Source organism: Schistocerca nitens, chromosome 5 (assembly GCF_023898315.1).
Source record: "Schistocerca nitens isolate TAMUIC-IGC-003100 chromosome 5, iqSchNite1.1, whole genome shotgun sequence".
Classification (NCBI taxonomy): domain Eukaryota; kingdom Metazoa; phylum Arthropoda; class Insecta; order Orthoptera; family Acrididae; genus Schistocerca; species Schistocerca nitens.
In genome coordinates this window covers 508,677,027-508,699,907 of record NC_064618.1, presented here as the reverse complement: position 1 = coordinate 508,699,907, position 22,881 = coordinate 508,677,027, and the positions used below count along the sequence as shown (strand labels likewise).

The following is a 22,881-nucleotide window of genomic DNA, read 5'->3' as shown; positions in this document are numbered from 1 at the left end:
ACGAAGCAAATACCGTCCGCACTGGTGGAATGTTACGTGATACCACGTACTTATACGTTTGTGCTATTACAGCGCCATCTATCACAAAGCGATAAAAGTTGTCCAACTAAAACATTCACATTTCTTTACGTACTACACGAATATGTAATAAAAACATGCAGTTGAAATCCGTTTGATCTATGGCAGCGCCATCTAGCGGGCCAACCATAGCGCCATTTGGTTTCCCCCTTCAAACTAGACGAGTTTCGTTCTTTGTAGTTTTTTCATTTGATGCTTATTTCATGAGATATTTGGCCTGATCACTATCCATGGACCACCCTGCATACAATCCATGCTTATGTTGTAACAAAGAATTCCATTAATTTCTCTGTTTACTATATAGCATAGGATTTTTATACTATATAATAAAAAGCATATTGGATGATGTAAAAAAAACTAAGGCTAGATTTGGATTCAGCTCATAAAAATCTATAAAGATCAAAGGAAAAAAAAGTTTTTCAAAAAAAATTTTGTTGGCCTGCTTTTGGGAAAGTACATAACAAATATCCTAAGCCAAAGATCATACTTTACTATTTTCTGCAGGAACAAATGGAATAAATTGAGCTATATGACAAGGGAGTGGTAGAAAAAGGAGGGGTGCCAGGATATAATGAGATTCAATGAAATAAAATTCCTACTAAATTTTAACATTTCATTTTATTTAGTTTCCATTTGTGTTTGTTGCTATGGCTCTGAATATTTAAGAGGGAATGTGGCAGACTTGGCTTTAGTGGTGTGCATAGCTTGCTTATGCGTATTTATATTTAATGTTCATAATGAACCACTACAACACATTTCTAAAGAGCGCACAAAATACGTATACATTAATATATTCATCAGTATTATTACAGGCAAGCTAATTAGGTACATGACTGCTGCTTTTGTTATTAAAGCTATCACAAGTTGGCTGGCAAGAAATGTACATGGTCAGAAAGTTTCTGAAGCAAGTCTAATACAAACATCCAATTAATTACAATACTACTTCTACAGTTCAATCTGATCAATGATTTTGATATAGCAACACAGTTATTGCATCCTCATTTTCCCTGTAATTCGACAACATAATATACAATTCTATTATTCGAGCGCTAAAAATAATTTATCTTGTAGAAGCTAATATAGCTACCTTTGTCACTGTTTAAACAACTGTTTGGTATCAGTTTATGTCAGGTACAGAATAATTATGTAAAACATGCATGGAGCTACAGTGATCAAACTGGAATGATTTTTTTCTGCCTTCTTATTTAGCTTCACTAAGAATCAGAAGCACCATCTGAAATCAGGAAGAGGAAAACTTAATTTAACAGAACTATATAGTAGTAATGGAAAGAACAATGACAGAACCATATATTAAAGTGCAGGACTTAATACAGTGGTAATATTCCCCCCAAAAGTTTCATTTTTGCTACGGTATTAACCTTTATCCAACTGCCTCCTCTATACATTCTATCCTTCTTATACTAATAAAACATTTTTGTCTTCCAATGATTTTATCAGATGATAAATATTACACCACCCTGCAAGCAGTGTGCAATCCAACACATTGGTACAAAATTCTTGCTTTCACTGCATAGGATAATGCTAAATATTTATTTAGTGTATTTTATCCTTGATATTCCCGATACCTTAACAATTTATAAGACATTTTCATAATATTAACAATAATGCAGAGATAGATATGTTAAATTTTTTTGGCTGCCTGGCTTTGGACAGCTCTATAAATCTACATCTGTACTTTGCAAGCCACTGTAGTTATATCCCATCCTAACTCACTTGTGAACAGTGTGTAAGAATAACTGTGTATGCGTCTCTGTATGGTAAATATATTCCAATGCGTAATTTTCTCACATACAAGTAATAACTTTTACCAACAAAGCGATATGTGTAGAAATGAGAAACAACTGATTTGTTTCCACAAATACTAAACTCCCTCTTTACAAACAACTCACTGACCAATGAAACTGTTCCTTCAACTTCAGTAGAGGAATATTTTCTCAAAGTTCCTCATCTTGGCAGTATCTTTTATAAGAAAACTAGCTTTTAGTCCACTTGTTTCAACTTTTTACATGTGAAAATGGAACAAGTACTTTTTACATTTGTAATACAGTAGGTATTTCACTGCATTTCTTCATCTGCACTGTCATTCCTCCCTTTTTTATTTTGTTTATGACAAGAGTTTGGTTTTATCAGTCAACCACAATATTACTGCATGTGGGAATGAGGGTGCATCAGTTGGTTTATTGTGATTTTTTTATAGTGATATTTCACGATGATATGCTGAACCACTTGATGGTGTATGCACAGTGTTATGGAGTTTCCTTACTCACCTTACTCTAAGGTTGCTGCATATTTCTGATAAAGGCTGAAGAGGACAAGTGCAATAATATCGTGGGCGGGTAATAAATGAAAAGTCACGAAGTTCTGAAAGCAAGGTTTATCTCAAACTTAATCCAAAAACAAATGAGCTCATTGTGTTTGTAAAATGTCCTTTGAAGGTTCAACCACATCTTTGGTCTACTTCCATTTCCAATTCTTCATCTCTCATGAAGTACATTTCTAAAACTTGGCATTTCATTTGATATAAGGAGAAGGGTGTTCACCCTGTGGCATATTTGACACTGAACCTCGAACACTGGAAAACTCAATTTGTTCTACAACAGACGTTCTCATAATCTTCCTCTGTCTCTCTGGGCAGCGGGGATATATAGGGTGTCTCACTTATACATGGCCCTGTATAAGTGTTATAAAAATCTTAATAAAAGATAATATGAAACCAAATTTGTAGATGTTATAACTTTATGTTTTACAAATGAAGGAACATTACAAGAGATGCTGGAACTGATCATCTATGCTGCCCGCCCCCTCGCCCCATCCCCTTTATAGATAGTTAAACACGGTGCTACAGCTTCATGAGTGTTACTATTGGAGAGTTGTATTTCATGGTGGATGTTCTCATGTAACTTGTCAGTGAGGCAGCATCTGTTAAATGTGGCAACAATGAAGTTCCACGAAGCTGACCCGAACTTATCGGAAGAAAGTGTGGCTGAGATAAAGACTTGATTGTTAGTGTCACCCACAAAATCTCTTTGTGGTTTATCATAGGAATCTGGAACTATCACCTAGAATATGTCACAATGCTGCTAAAACAGCAGGCCTGTATCCCTACATATTTACAGTTGTTTATGAACTAATACAGACTGACCATGATAAATGCCTAACATACTGTCATTCGTCTCGCGATTTATCACTGAAATACCAGGAATACTGCAGTCATCGTGGTATGGTGATGAAGTGTAGTTTCACTTGTCAGGATACTTGAATTCTCAGGGGTAGTGACAACCAGGCATTAAGCTATTGAGGAACACCTTTATTCACAGAAGATGCCCGTCATCTGTGCATTACCACAGCAACGCAATGTTGGGTCAGGTTTTTTTTTACACTACTGTCACCAGTGGAGTATACAAAGTACTGTTACCTGAATTCGTGAACCAGCTGGATGACAAAAAACTGACACTCGGCTGGCACCAATAAGATGGGACAATAGGTCACGCATCTAAGGTGAGTAAGACTTTGGTGGAATCATTTTACACTGACAGAGTAATTTCCAAAAGTTTATGACTCCCAGGGTCATCTGACATGATGTCCGCTGATTTTTTTCTCTGGGGTCACCTTACGAGACAAGTGAAATACCCTCAGAATTCAAGAAGAATGCAATAATTCCAATTCCAAAGAAAGGTGTGAAAATTACCTAGCTATTAGTTTAATAAATCATGGTTGCAAAATACTAAACTGAATTCTTTACAGAAGAATGGAATAACTGGTAGAAACACAGAAGAATGGAAAAACTGGTGGAAACAGATCTCTTGGAAGATCAGTTTGAATTTTGAGAAATGTAGGAACATGCACAGCAATACTGACTCTACAACTTACCTTAGAAGATAGGTTAAGGAAAGGCAAACCTATGTTTCTAGCATTTGTAGACCTACAGAAAGCTTTTGACAATGCTGACTCTGTTTGGAATTGTGAAGACAGCAGGAATAAAATATAGGGAATTTACAACTTTTACAGAAACTAGATGGCAGTTGAGGGGCCATGAAACAGAAGCAGTGGCCGAGAAGGGAGTGAGACAGCATTGTAGCCTACCCCCAATGTTATTCAATCTGTACACTGAGCAAGCAGTAAAGGTAAAAAAAGAAAAATTTGGAGTAGGAATTAAAGTCCTGGAAGAAGAAATAAATACTATGAGGTTTGCCGATGATAATGTCAGAGAAATCAAAGGACATGGAAGAGCAGTTGAATGGAATGGACAGTGTCTTGAAAGGAGGATGTAAGATTCACAGAAAAAAAAGGATAATGGAATGTAGTCAAATTAAATCAGATGATGCTGAGGAAATTAGATTAAGAAAGGAGACACTGTAAGACTTTAAGTAGTAGATGAGTTTTGCTATTTGGATAGCAAAGTAACTGATAAAGGCTGAAGTAGAGAGCATACAATATGTGATCAAAAGGATCTGGATGCCTTGCTGAAAATGACTTACAAGTTCGTGGCGTCCTCCATCGGAAATGATGGAATTCAATATTGTGTTGGCCCACCCTTAATCTTGATGGCAGCTTCCACTCTGTTCAGTCGGGTTCTGGAAGATCTGGCATGAAGTCGGCATTCCAAAACACCCGAAAGGTGTTCTATATGATTCAGGTCAGGAGTCCGTGCAGGCCAGTCTATTAAAGGGATGTTATTGTCGTGTAACTACTCTGCCACAGGCCATGCATTATGAACAGCTGCTCAATCGCATTGAAAGTTGCAATTGCCATCCCTGAATTGCTCTTCAACAGTGGGAAGCAAGAAGGTGCTTAAAACATCAATATAGGCCTATGGTGTGATAGTGCCACACAAAACGAGGGGTGCAAGCCCCCTCCATGAAAAACATGACCACACAACAACACTGCCTCTGAATTTAATGTTGGCACTACAGTCTCTGAATTTTACTGTTGGCACTACATGTGCTGGGAGATGTTCACCGGGGCATTCACCATACCTACACCATACCATCGGATCGCCACATTGTGTACCGTGATTTGTCACTCCACACAACGTTTTTCCACTGTTCAATCATCCAATATTTATGCTCCTTACAACAAGCGAGACACGGTTTGGCATTTACCGATGTGATGTGTGGCTTATGAGCAGCCTCTTGAGCATGAAATCCAAGTTTTCTCACCTCCCACTTAACTGTCATAGCATTTGCAGTGGATCCTGATGCAGTCTGGAATTCCTGTGTGATGGTCTGGATAGATGTCTGCCTATTACACATTACAACCCCCTTCAACTGTCGGTGGTTTCTGTGAGTCAACAGACAAGGTCAGCCTGCACGCTTTTGTGCTGTATGTGTCCCTTCACATTTCCACTTCACTATATAATTGGAAACGGTGGACCTAGGAATGTTTAGGAGTGTGGAAATCTTGCGTACAGATGTACCCAATCACCTGACCACATTTGAAGGCCACTAGTTCCTCAGAGCACACCATTCTCCTCTCTCATGATGTCTAATGACTACCGAGGTCGCTGATATGGAGTACCGTATTTCCTCATATCCAAGCCGCACTTTTTTTCCGCTTTTTGTAATCCAAAAAACCGCCTGCGGCTTAGAATTGAGTGCAAAGCAAGCGGAATTCTGAAAAATGTTGGTAGGTGCCGCCACAACTAACTTCTGCCGTCGAATATATGTAGCGCCACACAGGCATGCTTTGTAGGCACAAAGATACACACTGGCGCCAAAACCTCTGCGTCAGTAAATAAATTTTTTAAAAAAAAGGTAGAAGACAAGCTTTTTTTCTCCGCCCCGAGTTTCGACCACTGCATTTTCGTACATTATCCAACGAAGTAAATACAAATTCCATATTGTTCATCTTCGAATGTAGCAGAATTTCAATGTACTACGAAAATCCGATTGGCAAGACTGTTTGGGATGTTTGTCAATATGGCCAACTCTACGTTCTGAATTTTTTCCTACCTGTGAGAAGAGATGGTTGCTAATAGGAACCGGTTGAAATGTGAATCACGTGCAGTATTTTCTTCACCATAAGAATAATACGAATATAAACAATTTGCCATGTATTCTTTCGTGTTTGCTGCTATCTCATTTAAATCCTGTCTGCCTAATAAACTACGAAACTAGAGTGAGACAACAGCAAACGCGGAAGAATATACGTATCGTGTCATGTTTATGTTCGTATTATTCTTATGCCTAATAGTGACACAGTCAGAAATGAAGCACGGCAACTGACTAGATTTTTAAATCTAAGATGACTCTAATTTCTGTGCAGAATTTGATGTACTAAAGAAGCGGCTGCAAAGATTTTCAAACGAAGAAAAATTTTCGCCTAACTCTTGTTCAGAACATGTTCTATCATAGGCAGTCTATTATTTGGTTCTTGTTGATCATTATCAAAGAAAGCAGCAGTGTAAATAACAACAAATAGCAGTCCCTTGCCATTGTTTCGCTAATGAGACGATTCATCTTTTTTTAAAAAAAAAAAAAAAAAAAAAAAATCGGCGGTAGCACATACAAAAGCAAGCCATACCGTGAGCGGCGACAGGCCGTAAACACGCATTATCAGAATGCGACAAGCAATGCATGACACTGTACAATAATGCATTTTCAGCTTAGAATGACGTAAACACCTGTAACAAAGAAAACGGCACTTATCAGATCAAAGCAAAATAAGCAATCGATTCAAACCAGACGATGCACGTGAAAAAGGAAGGGTACCCATACCAATACGGACGGAGCGCCTGACGCATAGCAATGACTACCTAGTAAAGCTTAACTGCTAAGCTTACGACTCGAACCAAACTACTGTAGCTGTATCATCATTCATTCGACCTACATTGTGTCTCATATTACAATGGACCAACTTTGTTTCGATTTGGAAGTGCGGCCTAAAACTTTTCTCTCCCCTTGAATTTCGAGTCTCAAATTTCAGGTGCGGCTTAGATTCAGGAATTTTTTTTTTCCCCTTTATTTCGAGTCTCATTTTTCAGGTGTGGCTTAGATTCGAGTGCGGCTTAGATTCGAGTAAATACGGTACCTGGCAGTAGATGGCTGCACAATGCACCTAATATGAAAAACGTATGTTTTTGACGGTGTCCAGATACTTTTGATCATGTAGTGTATAAAATGCAGGGCAATGGCAAGCAAAGCATTTCTGAAGAAGAGAATTTCTGAAGGTATTTGCCAGGAGTGTAGCCACATATGGAAGTGAATCATGGATGGTAAACAGTTTAAACAAGAAGAGGATAGAAGCTTTTGAAATGTGGTGCTACAGATGAATGCCAGAGATTAGATGGGTCGATCACATAACTAATGAGGTGGTACTGAATAGAATTGGGGAGATAAAAAACGTGTGGCACAACTGGACTGAAAGAATGGATTGGTTGATAGGACACATCTGAGGCATCAAGGGATCACCAATTTAGTGTTGGAGGGAAGTGTGTGGGGTAAAAATTTGCTTACTGAATACAGTATTCATATTCAGAAGGATGTAGATTGCAGTAGTTACCTGCAGATGAAGAGGCTTGCACAGGATAGGATATCATAGAGAGCTGCATCAAACCGGTCTTTTTACTGAAGACCACAGCAACACTTTTAGAGATAATGTGTAAAAGAACAAACCACACACCATCAACGAGTTACAGGAGAAAATGCATCATGAACTACAATAGTCTGGTGGTGACAATCACGAACTTGCAGTGCCTGCCATGTTGAACATTGTATACAGGTGAGGGGAGGCCACTTGAAGCATATCTTATAATGTATCTTCATTTCTCAAAAATAAAGGTACATCATGGACAAATTTGGTTTCATATCTTGTTTTATTAAGATTATTATACAGTTTTCCTGGAACCCCTTATGAATGGGCACCCTGTATTACCTCAACAGTATTTTCATACAAATATTTACACAACTAATATCACAAGTGCAACGCGTTAATGAATGTAAGCATATGGTAGCAAAAAATATTTTCATGCCTCTGCTCCTGTATAATCAGTTCATAGTGGAGAAGTCATCTGAAAACATAAAATGAATTTTAACCCACTGACCAATGATTTCATGCTGTTTCAGGCAGGTCGATTTGTTCAGAAAGTTTTATTCTGAATTAACTTGTGTGTGTGTGTGTGTGTGTGTGTGTGTGTGTGTGTGTGTGTGTGTGTGGTGCACGTACACTTTTTCATTTCTTGCAATGCACTGATCATTATTTTGTCTGCAGTTCATTTTAGTGCCGTATGCAGCATATAGATGTCTGTATCACTTTCTGAGCAATTTACAAAACTCTCATTTGCTACTGACTAGATGGGCCTGTTTTGATTGTACCACTACTTCATTTGCTGAAGTGGTGGAAAACATGTTGGCATTGCAAGTGTTTGACTGTCATACCTGGCCTGTCCCCTGCTACAAATGAGTGTTGTGACTGTGTTCCTGTGTGCAGCTAAGAGGTGGACAGTGAAGTAAGTTGGGACAGTGAATCTGATGTCTTGCTTCTCAGTCTGGCAGTAATTTGTCATTGTACAGTGAAACTGAGAATGATTCCAAGAATGAGTTAACTTTAGAATGTGTCAGAATATGGTATGATGTTGATTGTAAGAAAATAGCATCTTCACCTCTGTGATTTCCATCCACTGTCATTGCTCACATCAATGTAACCTGTGATGGAAATGTCTTGAGCATATTTAAACACTTTTTTATAACACTTTCTTGAATGTGATCACTAGACAAGACATTTTGGTGTGCAAGTGGTTATGTTTTTCTCCCTTTGTCACAATCAAGAACTGCATATATTTTTGCAACAGGATATTACAGTGTGTGTACAAAATAGGAATTGGAACATACCAGCCAAAGAGAGTGTCTGTTTCATGTTCCGGTTAAAGTTCCATCTGCCAAATACCTTGATGATTTCTTGGGTCACATGTATGGTTTCTATACCTTTGTTTATTATGATTAAATAGTTATCAATGATATTCTCTAAAATATGGATCATGTGTTGGCAACAAAACTTAGGATGGGTATCTGGAGCATATGTAATAATCTTATTGGTTGAAAGTAGTCAATCAGAAACAACATGATGTTTATGATGCCTTTGGTGGAGAAAATGCCAAACCTTAGAAGAAACAAACATATGTGGCACCCCTACTGGAATAAGCATGAACTTGAAAAGCTTGTCATTGTTGCAGAGAGATGCAAATTTACAAAACAAAATATTTATGATTCGCCTCCAGTCCAACAACTTTACACTTACAAAGATCCTCATCTGCTGTATGGACTAACGTTATTCCAAATGGAACAGATTTTTGTAGGCAACTGCCTATAGCTGTTAACTAATTTGGAAAAAAGTTACTTTTGCCATCAACTGTAAAATTTTATGTTTATTCTCTACCAGTTTCAGTTGTTACAATCACCTTCATGAAGAAAAACATTATGATCAATGGGTCAACCAAACAATTCCGTCATATAAGGACCATACAAATGCAGAACACATATAATTGCCATATTAATCTCCATATAAACATGCTGTGCCTCGGCAGTGAAACTGCACTACTGTAATTGTGCCTAGGAGCAGTGTTTTTATATGGACTGTCTTAAGCCAGATTATTATGACAGTTATATATGCTCTATATTTGTATGGTTCATATATTACAGGAATGTATGGTTGATACATTGATGTTCAAGGTTTTTCTCCTTGAAGATTGTGGTAACACTCAAAAGGGTAGAGAATAAACAAAAACTTGTACAGCTGATAGGAAAAATATGCTTTTTCCAGATTTCATATGGTCCAGAAATAACAAAATTAGGAAGCACTTTAGTCATAATTCTAATACTGTCTTTATTACATTACACATATTTTTCAGTGGTTATTGGCATTAAAAATGATATGTTAGTGAAAATGATAATTGTGTCTTAACTATTAAATTTTTTTCAGGGGTTAACTTTCATAAGTTGGAAAATATGAGAGGACTGAATGTGAGGATTGAGAAAATAGGAGTAACTGTAAACACTACCATATTGTAGTTATTTAAAATGTCATGACAGACAAATTGAAACTTTCCTTAGAAAGTCAATGAACAAAATTTCAAGAATTGGCTTCAAATGACGGATTTAGGAATATGAAACAACTCTCTACATATTGCTTCCACAGGAGGAGGAAATCGGATTAATTACAGAACACACAGTGGTAGTTAAACAACCCTTCTTCCCATGATCAGTATGTGAATGGAACTGAAAGAAGCCCTAATAATTAGTAAAATAGGAAGTACAGTACTCTCTTCCATGCTTTTCTCAGCAGTTTGCAGAGTTTGGACACAGATCTAGGTTTTCAGTCCTATGGTTACCTCAATGACTGGCAAAGTAGCATGAAATCATAAACACAGATGGGAGTGCAAAAAAATCTGTTATCATGACAGCTTGATCTGTAGTGTAGCCCTAGGTTTATGTTACGGTGGATGCAACAATCTGATTGTGAACTGGCAAAGCCAACCAATGTTATAGTGAAAAACCTTCCTGTGGTGACAGATTGCTCTATAGCATAGCCTAGGTTAGGTTTGAATGGAACAGTTTGGTTGTGAGATGGTGAAGCCAATGAATGTAAAAGCAAAAAACCTCTTTTTGGTGACAGACTGAGTTGTAGCATAGCCTGAGGTATAGATTAGGTTGGAATGCAACATTGGCTAGAAATTGGTGACTAGACATTGTGGACAGACTGTGTTGGTCTCTTCTCCTGCATCCAGTTCATAGCATTAGTTCTTGGCCTCTGCCATAACTATTTTAAAATGTGCTAAATTGTAAGAGTATAGTAGAACTTGTGATTGTACACATATACACTATGTGTATCAAAAGTATCCGGACACCCTCAAAAACATATGTTTTTCTTGTTAGGTGCATTGTGCTGCCATCTACTGCCAGTTACTCTATATCAGCGGCCTCAGTAGTCATTAGACATCATGAGAGAGCAGAATGGGGTGCTCTGCAGAACTCACAGACTTCGAACATTGTCAGGTGATTGGGTGTCACTTGTGTGTGTGTGTATGCGAGATTTCCACACTCCTAAACATCCCTAGGTCCACTGTTTCTGATATGATAGTGAAGTGAAAATGTCAAGGGACATGTACAACACAAAAACGTACAGGCTGACCTCATTTTTTGTTGACTGGCACAATACTGCCGGAAGTTGAAGGGGGTCGTAATGTGTAATAGGCAGACCATCACATAGGGATTCCAAACTGCATCAGGATCCACTGCAAGTACTATGACAGTTAGGTGGGAGGTGAGAAAACTTGGATTTCATGGTTGAGCAGCTGCTCATCAGCCACACATCACGCCAGTAAATGCCAAGCGACGCCTCGTTTGGTGTAAGGAGTGTAAACACTGGATGACTGAGCAGTGAAAAATTTTGTGTGGAGTGACAAATCACAGTATGCAATGTAACAATCCGATGGCAGGGTGTGGGTATGGCGAATGCCCAGTGAACGTCATCTCCAAGCGTGTGTAGTGCCAACAGTAAAATTCAGAGGCGCTGGAATTATGGTGTGGTGTGGTCATGTTTTTCATGGAGGGGGCTTGGACCACTTGTTGTTTCACATGGCCCTATCACAGCACAGGCCTACAATGATGTTTTAAGCACCTTCTTGCTTCCCACTGTTGAAGAGAATTTCGGGGATGGCGATTGCACCTTTCAACATGATCGATTTCATAATGCACAGCCTGTGGCAGAGTGGTTACACAACTATAACATCCTTGTAATGAACTGACCTGCACAGAGTCCTGACCTGAATCCTATTGAACACCTTTGGGATATTTTGGAACGCGAACTTCGTGTCGGTCCTCAAAGAGTGGTATCGATACCTCTCCTCAGTGCAGCATTCCGTGAAGAATGGGTTGCCATTCCCCAAGAAACCTTCAAGCACCTGACTGAGCAGAGTAGTAGCTATCATCAAGGCTAAGGGTGGGCCAACACCATATTGAATTCCAGCATTATTGCTGAAGGGCGCCACGAACTTGTAAGTCATTTTCAGTAAGGTGTCCGAATACTTCTGATCACATAGTGTATCTACACATTTTGTATAGAGTGATGTTAATGGAAAAACAACTGACTGAAATTGTAGCAATTTATGCTACTGCAGTTTATCAGCTTTGTATATTATTTATTTGATTAATAATCATATAAATCCATGATTTATAAAAGTAAATGAATTCCTTAGGTAGTTGGAAGACATGCACAATGCTGCAAACCAAGAAGTTTACAAAAATAAACTGATGACTTTAGAAACAGTGTCCAAATCCATGCAAATTATAAAAATGTATATCTTCATGTATGTTCTGCATCTCCTCCTAAACTACTGGACCAATTTCAACCAAACTTGGTATACATAAACGTTATTATCGGGCAACAGGAAATGCGGGGGTAAAAAGTGTCTGCCGATCATAGTTCAGTAGATATGATGTCATAAATAATTAGATGAATGAAAAACTGCACATTGTTCATGACATTTAAGTTTTTATTATTTAATTATTAAATTCGAGGCAAGCATAACAATGTTTACCAAAGAATTTGTTATACAAGAGACTGTAGCTATCTAAAAAGGGCAACAATTGGATGTCAAAAAACACAAACGCTGCCTTAAAGAAAAGATTGACACACTGCAAAAGCAGTTGGCATGGCTATTGGGAAACAAGAACAATGCCCAGGCACAGTACAGGAGACAATGGTGGACCAAAACAAAATGACCCAATATTTCCATATCACTGGCATTTTGGTGAGAGGGCTAAGAGATATATGTCATCATGTACATATCGAAATGGCTTCAGTGGTTGGCAATAGGCACGGCGGGCCGCAAAAACCAGCAATAGTGCCTTATATAGAGAGGCGAGGGACCCAACGAGGTGAGTTATCTAACGGGCTTATACCAACACCATCACAAAGTCAAATTGTTACTACCTCACTGATTCTGTCTGGATCAGATGTGAGCACATTGCCAGTTGGTGAATATAGAGATGCAGCTGCAACCTCACCATATGCCTAAGAGCAGCAATTAATTTACAAATATTGATGTACAGAAGTAATGAAGTGGAGATAGACATAGGGTTTTGTAAGATTGTACGTGGCAGTTTGTGCTCACTAAGGTGGCAGAGCACATATTGGGAGCAGACTTTCTTAGTCAGAAGAGGACTGAGATCAGTTTCAACACTGCTTGTATCAGGAGGGGGGGAGAAGTCGTCACAGGTTTCCTAGACCGAAACACTATAAATACCATGCCTACACACACTGTTAGGTGGTGCGGAAGGATAGTAGTATACAAGGAATGTCACATGAAATGGTGTATGTGGGTCGTTCAATAAGTAATACCCCACATTTTTTTCTCAGAACATGTTTATTGTTAAGAGTCAGAATTTGGTGACAATATACATCAACATGTCTTGTCCATGTCCTATTTTTCTATGCAATCTCCAACACGTTCTATGGCCCTACGCCAACATTGTGGAAGAGCATGTATTCCCTGCTGGTAAAAGCTCTTGTCCTGGGTGCTCCAATTTGTGCCAGTAACATGCATGACTGACACTCTCGTCTTCCCTGTAGAGAATCTTTAAGCAGCCCTACGAGATAGAAGTTTGAGGGTGCCAGGGTGGATGAGGCAATGATGTCCTACCCAATTTGGTGATATGTTCCCGAGTTCTCAGACATTTGTGTTCATGCATTATCATGCTGGAGCAAGATTTCTGCTAGATTCTTGTCCAATCGAACATGTCGGAAATGGTTCCTGAGTTTATTCAGAGTCTTCACGCATGCCTCTGAATTGATGGTTGACCCTCTTGGCATCACATCCATGAAAATGACACCATCACAATCCCAAAAGGCTGTCACCATGACTTTTCCAGCAGAGGGAGTTGTCTTGAATTTCTTCTTTTGTGGTGAATGAGAATGGTACCATTCCATGGACTGGCTTTTTGTTTTCGGCACAGAGTGGTGTACCCAGCTTTTGTCCCCCGTAATGATCCGTGACAGAAAGGCCTCTCTGTCGGTCTCAAAATGCTCCAAAAATTCATATGAAATGGCCTTTCTTTGAATCTTGTGGTCCACTATGAGCATTCGTGGAACCCTTCATGGGCATCTCTTTGAATCTCCGAGAGTCTTGATCATTGCAGACGTACTTCCAATGCTGACCGACAACTGTAGAGCCAATTGTCAAGTTGTGATGCACCAGTCAGCATGAATAATGGCATCTGCATGATCCAGAATGTCTGGAGCAGTGGCTGTGACAGGACATCCCAAGTGTGGATAATCACAGAGCTCTGTTTCTGCATTTCATGAGGCTGTAACTTTCTTTACCCATCGCCCAACTGTACTCTTAACAACTGCAGCATCGCCATACACTGCACACAAATGTTTACAGATATTCACCCTGGTTTCTTTTTCTGCACACAAGAATTCAATAACTGCACGCTGCCTGTAACGTGAGTCATATGTAGATGCCCTTTTGACACTGTACTATGGCCCTGCCATCTGCCAGAGTGGTTCAAAACTTCACCGGCGCACAGAACATACATCAGATGTGAAGCACCAACAAGGACGTTTGTCTACGTATATTAATGACTTCTTTTAAAAAAATGTGGGGCATTACTTATTGAATGACCCTTGTATTATATTAGGCCCACACTGGGGCAACCCGTCTCACAGTGGTCGAGAAGGTTAGTGCTTCAGCATTTTGTGTTGGTAAAGGCAGTGTGTCGCAAAAAGCTGTGAATGGGCATGATACGAAGGTCTGATAGCCTGTGGGTGTCACTGTTACATCTTGTTAGAAAGAAAGATGGCGCACATGGAGGTCCTGTACAGTTACCAAGCATTAAATGCCCGCATGAGCACAGACTGCTACCCAGTACCAAATATCGATGACTTTACTAATGTACTGACAGGAATAACTATTTTCAGTGTGATTGACTGCAAAAGGGCATAAAATTGGATACCATAGCAGAATATGACATACCAAAGACCACAGTAATAACACCATTGCGATTGTTCGAGTATTTACGAATGCTGTTCAGGTTGAAAAATACAGTGTAGACGGGAGGTGGTAGGAGACTGGAAAGATAAGGCATGGGAGATTTGTTTTTTGTACAAGGATGGGAGGATAATTACAGTCAGTGAAGGCTTCAGTGAGACCCTCAGTATATTTAGAGAAGGACTGCTCGTCACTGCAGATGCGACATTCACGGGTGGCTAGGCTGTACGGAAAGGACTTCTTGGTATGGAATGGGTGGCAGCTGTCGAAGTGGAGGTATTGCTGAAGGTTAGTAGGTTTGATATAGACGTAGGTACTGATGTAGTCATCTCTGAGGTGGAAGTCAACATCTAGGAAGGTGGCTTGTTGGGTTGAATAGGACAAGGTAAAGCAAATGGGGGAGAAGTTGTTGAGGTTCTGGAGGAATGTGAATAAGGTGTCCTCACCTTCAGTCCAGATAGCCAACATGTCATCAATGAATCTGAACCAGGTGAGGGGTTTAGGATTCTGGGTTTTTAGGAAGGATTCCTCTAGATGGCCCATACATCCCCCTACCACCATCTACTCCAGTCCGGTCACTAACATCACCTATCCCATGAAAGGCAGGGCTACCTGTGAAACCAGTCATGTGACTTAAAAGCTAAGCTGCAACCACTGTGTTGCATTCTATGTAGGCATGACAACCAACAAGCTGTCTGTCCACATGAATGGCCACCGACAAACTGTGGCCAAAAAACAAGTGGACCACCCTGTTGCTGAACACGCTGCCAAACATGATGCCCCTCATCTCAATGACTGCTTCACAGCCTGTGCCATATGGATCCCTCCCACAACACCAGCTTTTTTGAATTGCGCAAGTGGGAACTTCCCCTGCAATACATCCTATGTTCCCGTAACCCTCCTGGCCTCAACCTTCATTAGTCACTGTCCTCACCCATCCAGCCCCCTCCCTGTTCCCATTCCAGCACTACACAGCCATCATTTTACCACCACACCCAGTCTTTTAATTTATTTTTATTTCTATTTCTCTCCTTTCTGCTACCCCCCCCCCCCCCCCACCTTCACTCCTACCCTCCGTCTAAATTGCAACACTTCACTCTCCACCACTCCCACCATATTATCCCTCCCCCTCTGCATCCCAGCCTCCTCCTTACACCCACCCAGTTGCCACTCCCATCATGCATTGGTGCTGCTGCTCGCAGTGTAGTTTCAGCTCTCTGAGGCTGCAGGTGTGTGTGTGTGTGTGTGTGTGTGTGTGTGTGTGTGTGTCTACTGCTAACAAAGGCCTTAATGGCCGAAAGCTATGAGTGTGTGAATCTTTTTATTGTGCCCATGACGACTCAGCATCTCCGCTATATGGTGAGTTGCAACTTTCCTTCACTGGTATTGTTACATTCCATCCTGGATTTTCCATTGTTTGATTCTTGTCTATGAAGTATCATTTCTCGTATCACCACCACCATAGTCATCCTTTAAATCTAAACAAAAATGTGTAGCCACACAATACATTAAGATATAACTACTAACCTATGTCTTTACATCTTTGCAGTTCTTTCAATACAAATTCTCGAAGCTCAGAATAGGCCTTCTCCAGTATATCATTGACAATTATAATATCAAAATTGCCTGGCGTTTCACCTGCAAAATATTTTTAAATAAATATTAAATTCAGTTAAGTAATAACTGCAAAATGTAGCTGCACATTGTAACTTAATTAGTGAGTTATGTGAATTTATATATATTAGAACAACTTCCGCATTCCATGATTCTTAATGCAGACAAGAATCATCCATAGTGTTCAATCAAAATTACACCATCAGAACAAAATTAATAATTTCTTAAAATACAACTATCTTTGACTATGAACTAATGTAGCAATAAACTGAACATTCTAAAAGTAGTTTCCAAAAAATGTAAATGTCAAAAACAGCAAAGTTGCAAGACCCAATTTTCTAAATTAATTAGTGACTAAATTTGGGTTCCACAAACCCATTTTCAAATCACCCAAACAGATAAAATGGAACAGAATCATAACTGTTTCACCTTCATGGATTTGCAGCATGCTGGGTTAATAATGGGACAGCAACTTGTATTAACCAGTTTGATGTAGAGAACAGCCAAAGTTGCAAGATTTATTTATTTTTTTATTTAATAGATGACTAGTTTCAGTTTCCCAGAACCCATTTTTAAATAATCTAAGCATACAACATGGTACACTCCGTAATAGCATGCAAACCTTGTTAAGATTGTACATACACTTACATCAAAGTCAAATTTTTTAATGAAATTGGCAGGACAAACCTGCACATGTGCGGAAAAAGATATGAACATGATGCAATAGTACTACCTGCCAAGTTTGCAGACCTTTTTCCAGCCCATGTTCATTGAAAAATTTGACCAGTATAAGTTTATGTTCTATATGAACATGGTTTAAATGGTATTATGTTTAAATCACACATATGTAGAGGGTGTAAAGAAACAACATGGTCAATTGGTAATATTTTCAGCACGATGGTAGACTGATCACTTCCGAAGTAGGAATCCAATCTGACACATACTTTCATTGTATTGGTTTTGGTGTCTTAATATGAAGTTATGCAGCCTGTTAGCTACTAGTGTAAAATAACAGGACTTTAACTTTGCTGTGAATGTGCTACAGACAACAACAGGCTACAGTTCATAATTAAATGGTTAGTTTGTGTTGTGTATTTGGGCAGCAGTGTTGTTGATAGCATTATGAAATTACCAGTATACAGGGATTGGACAAAATTATGGAAAGACTGTAAGAAATGCGTGCTTAAACATAAATGCAGTTGCTAGCCAAGCCTGCATGTTCTGCTGTTATATATGACCATGCGCAGCAGCTGTACAATGTCTCCAATAAGTTGCAAGAGTCAGTCATCGTCAGAAGAGTGTTCTGTGTAGTTGGAGTGCATTATGTCAGAGCTAAGAGGATTCAGATGTGGTAAAATTATTGGGGCTTGTATGTGGGTGCTCCTGTAACCAAGCTAGTCAAAGTTTTTGGTGTTTCAAGAGACACCAATTGACGATTTAAACAGCATACAGGGAAAGTGGAAAAACATCATCTGTTAAGTCACAATGTGGACTAAAGTACGTGTTGAGTGATCACTGATCGCTGAAGAGGATCGTGATGAAAAATAAGGGGATGACAACTGCAAAAATCACTGCATAACTGAATGTTGCACTTACAAACCCTGTCTACATCTAAGCAATACAAAGGGAGATCCAAAAGCAGGAAACTGCAGGTGCAGGGCGAGCCGGAATTTCCAAACCACTCATCAGTGACATAAATGCCTGTAAAGGGAAAATGTGGTATGGAAGCCATAAAATTTGGCCTGTGGATCAATGCAGGAATGTCATTTGGTTGGATGAGTCTTGTTTAACACTGTTTCTTACTTCTGGCCAAGATTATGTCCCAAGAGTAAAATATGGCGGGTGTTTGGTGACGATTTGGGCAGCCATATTGTGGCACTCCATAGACTCCATGGTTACTCTGCAAGGTCAAATTACTGCCAAGAATTGTGTGACAGTATTGGCTCATTAGGTCCATCCCATTGTACAAAGTTTATTGCCCAAAGGGGATGCTGTATTTCAAGATGATAGGTCTCCTGTTCACACAACCAGGACTGGTTTTGTGTGCACGAGGAAAAACTGTTGCATCTTCCTTGGCCACCACTCACCAGATCTAAATATTTCTGAGCCTTTTGGTCTACTTTGCAGATAAGGGTACATGATCACTATCCACCACCATCATTATCTGAACTTGCCACTATTTTGCAGGAAGAATGGTATAAGATTCCCTTGAAACCATACAGGACCAGTATTTATCCCTCCTCAGATGACAGCCAGCTGTTTTGAATACAAACAGTTTTGCTAAATCTTATTAGGTGATGTAATGTGTCGTACATGTGGTGTTTCCACATTTTTGTTCACCCCCTCTATAAATACTGAAATGACTGATATGCTGCTTGCATATGGCAAAGTCGATGGCAACAGCTGAGCTGAAATTGCACAACTGTATGGCTTGCCAACAAATGTACTCTGCATTCTTTAGTGTTGCAACCACTGAGAGAAGACTAAGAAAAACTGAAAAGTCGCAACAAGTAAGTTCTGAATTTTCCAGAGCTATATTATATAAGTACAGTAAATATCTTTTTTCTTTCATCTTTCTTCTTCAACCTATGCACTGACAGACATCCTTGGGTTGTTACTTTTCATTTTATACATCATATAAGAAATACTTTAACTCTCTTTACTTTAGGAAAAACAAAACAGTTCAAATTCCAAAACAATAACATCAACAATTATGAATGAGAAATGGACTACTATAGTACCATATTCCAGTTCCGTAGCAGCAATGGTCAAGCGTCTCTGCAAGCTCTCCTCACTTTCAGTCCCTCGACCTCTTAGACGTTCTTCAAGTGTGCTCAAAGAAGGTGGTTTTATGAAGACATATAAAGGTTTTAAACTTGTTTGTTTTATTTGTTTCACACCTTGTATCTCTATATCAAGCACACATATCTTACCACTCTGGCTCACTTTTTCAACAGCTGCTTTGCTGCAAAACGAATAAACGTATGTTACCAAATGCAATACGAGGGACAAACATCCATTCCGTGGTGAATACATTTAAAGTCAACTACACATTAAACACACATTCACATAAATATAATCAATACAAGGTGTAAAGGCAACAAACACACCATACAACTGAGGCACATAAACAAGATTGAAAATGTTTCTAAACTTTCAGTTTCCTTTTTCAAATCTAACTAATGCAGAAGAAACACACACACACACACACACACACACACACACGCACCAGCACTGCAGCTTGACCCCTCCACCCCTCTCTCTCTCTCTCTCTACATTTGTGCTTCTCAAATCTTGAATCTTGCCAAGAAGTCCTTGCTAGCACAATCTTTTTTACTTCTTTAAAAAGTAATTATCAATGTCCAAATACACAATTTGTTCTTTCTTTAAGCATGCAGTGGCTAATCTAAAATTCTTTTCATGTTTATGTGCTCCTTGAATTTACAGTATTTTCTTTTCCTTGAGAAGTAAATCTACTAACTTAAAATGTACATCTTGCACATCCAAAACATGTATTTTTCTTGTGTGGACAGGTGGGAGGAAGAGGATTTGTGGGGCCATATCAATTTGAAAAAGTTCAGAGTGTGTGATAAACTAGAAGGACAGAAAATGTAATTTATCTGAGTTCGAATGGCACAATTTTGGCACATGTTTTAAGCAGAAGTCTGTGTATTCAGAAAGGGGAAATTGGTGTCTCTGCCGCATTTGGGCAATGAACAAATTCAATGGAAACAAAATTTGTATCAAAGCCAGGATTCAAACCTGGGTCTCCTGCCAACTAAGCAGGTTTCTTAACCATCCACACCACCTTGACATTTATCACCAATGAATTCTTTCATTGCCCAAATGCAGCAGAGATTGGAATTTCTCCTTTCTGAACATATTCTATGTCCAGTCATGGGATCAAACATAGAAATGGTATCTGCTCTTTTGCACATGTCCAAAAGAACAGGCACCAATCATGTAGAAGTACATTTCTTATTTTAAAGAAACAGGAAGAGAGCATGACTGCATATCAGAAGATTTTAACTGTTCAACTTATTAGAGAATTTCTATATACGGATCACTGTTTTATTCGCAACAATGTCACAGCTTGTGTTATTAGAGAATAACACAATTTTCTCAACTTGTTCTTCTGATTCCCATTTTGTAAATGGCTTTACCTCCCACCATGAACCATGGACCTTGCCGTTGGTGGGGAGGCTTGCGTGCCTCACCGATACAGATGGCTGTACCGTAGGTGCATCCACAATTGAGGGGTATCTGTTGAGAGGCCAGACAAACGTGTGGTTCCTGAAGAGGGGCAGCAGCCTTTTCAGTAGTTGCAGGGGCAACAGTCTGGATGATTGACTGATCTGGCCATATAACACTAACCAAAACGGCCTTGCTGTGCTGGTACTGAGAATGGCTGAAAGCAAGGGGAAACTACGGCCGTAATTTTTCCCGAGGGCATGCAGCTTTACTGTATGGTTAAATGATGATGGCGTCCTCTTGGGTAAAATATTCTGGAGGTAAAATAGTCCCCCATTCGGATCTCTGGGTGGGGACTACTCAAGAGGACGTCATTATCAGGAAAAAGAAAACTGGCGTTCTACGGATCGGAGCGTGGAATGTCAGATCCCTTAATCGGGCAGGTAGGTTAGAAAATTTAAAAAGGGAAATGGATAGGTTAAAGTTGGATATAGTGGGAATTAGTGAAGTTCGGTGGCAGGAGGAACAAGACTTTTGGTCAGGTGAACACAGGGTTATAAATACAAAATCAAATAAGGGTAATGCAGGAGTAGGTTTAATAATGAATAAGAAAATAGGAGTGCGGGTAAGCTACTACAAACAGCATAGTGAACGCATTATTGTGGCCAAGATAGACACAAAGCCCAAGTCTACTACAGTAGTAAAAGTCTATATGCCAACTAGATCAGCAGATGATGAAGAAATTGATGAAATGTATGATGAGATAAAAGAAATTATTCAGGTAGTGAAGGGAGATAAAAATTTAATAGTCATGGGTGACGAATTCGGGAGTAGGAAAAGGGAGAGAAGGAAACAAAGTAGGTGAATATGGATTGGGGCTAAGAAATGAAAGAGGAAGACGCCTGGTAGAGTTTTGCACTGAGCATAACTTAATCATAGCTAACACTTGGTTCAAGAATCATGAAAGAAGGTTGTATACATGGAAAAATCCTGGAGATACTAGAAGGTATCAGATAGATTATATAATGGTACGACAGAGATTTAGGAACCAGGTTTTAAATTGTAAGACATTTCCAGGGGCAGATGTGGACTCTGACCACAATCTAATTGTTATGAACTGTAGATTAAAACTGAAGAAACTGCAAAAAGGTGGGAATTTAATGAGATGGGACCTGGATAAACTGACTAAACCAGAGGTTGTACAGGGTTTCAGGGAGAGCATAAGGGAACAATTGACAGGAATGGGGGAAAGAAGTACAGTAGAAGAAGAATGGTTAGCTCTGAGGGATGAAGTAGTGAAGGAAGCAGAGGATCAAGTAGGTAAATAGACGAGGGCTAGCAGAAATCCTAGGGTACCAGAAGAAATATTGAATTTAATTGATGAAAGGAAAAAATATAAAAATGCAGTAAATGAAGAAGGCAAAAAGGAATACAAACATCTCAAAAACGAGATCGACAGGAAGTGCAAAATGGCTAAGAAGGGATGGCTAGAGGACAAATGTAAGGATGTAGAGGCTTATCTCACTAGGGGTAAGATAGATACTGCCTACAGGAACATTAAAGAGAACTTTGCAGAAAAGAGAACCACTTGTATGAATATCAAGAGCTCAGATGGAAACCCAGTTCTAATAAAAGAAGGGAAAGCAGAAAGGTGGAAGGAGTATATAGAGGGTCTATACAAGGGCGATGTACTTGAGGACAATATTATGGAAATGGAAGAGGATGTAGATGAAGATGAAATAGGAGATATGATACTGCGTGAAGAATTTTACAGAGCACTGAAAGACCTAAGTCGAAACAAGGCCCCGGGAGTAGACAACATTTCATTAGAACTACTGACAGCCTTGGGAGAGCCAGTCCTGACAAAACTCTACCATCTGGTGAGCAAGATGTGTGAGACAGGCGAAATACCCTCAGACTTCATGAAGAATACAATAATTCCAATCCCAAAGAAAGCAGGTGGTGACAGGTGTGAAAATTACCGAACTACC

The 22,881-nt window shown here is 39.3% G+C and overlaps 1 protein-coding gene across 2 annotated transcripts in view; it reads right to left on the bottom strand.

Annotated features, from left to right (window-relative positions):
* Positions 1-677: 677 nt before the first annotated feature.
* The window catches only part of LOC126259913 (guanylate kinase), a 51,240-nt gene continuing 29,036 nt past the window's right edge, over positions 678-22,881 (bottom strand). For both annotated transcript variants that reach the window (XM_049957003.1, XM_049957005.1), the window contains 3 exons: positions 19,441-19,664; positions 16,613-16,723; positions 678-1,312 (listed from right to left, as the gene is read on the bottom strand). In XM_049957003.1, coding sequence (XP_049812960.1) covers positions 1,293-1,312; positions 16,613-16,723; positions 19,441-19,664 — 355 coding nt within the window. In that variant the 3' untranslated portion in view covers positions 678-1,292. The remainder of the gene's footprint in view (positions 1,313-16,612; positions 16,724-19,440; positions 19,665-22,881) is intronic.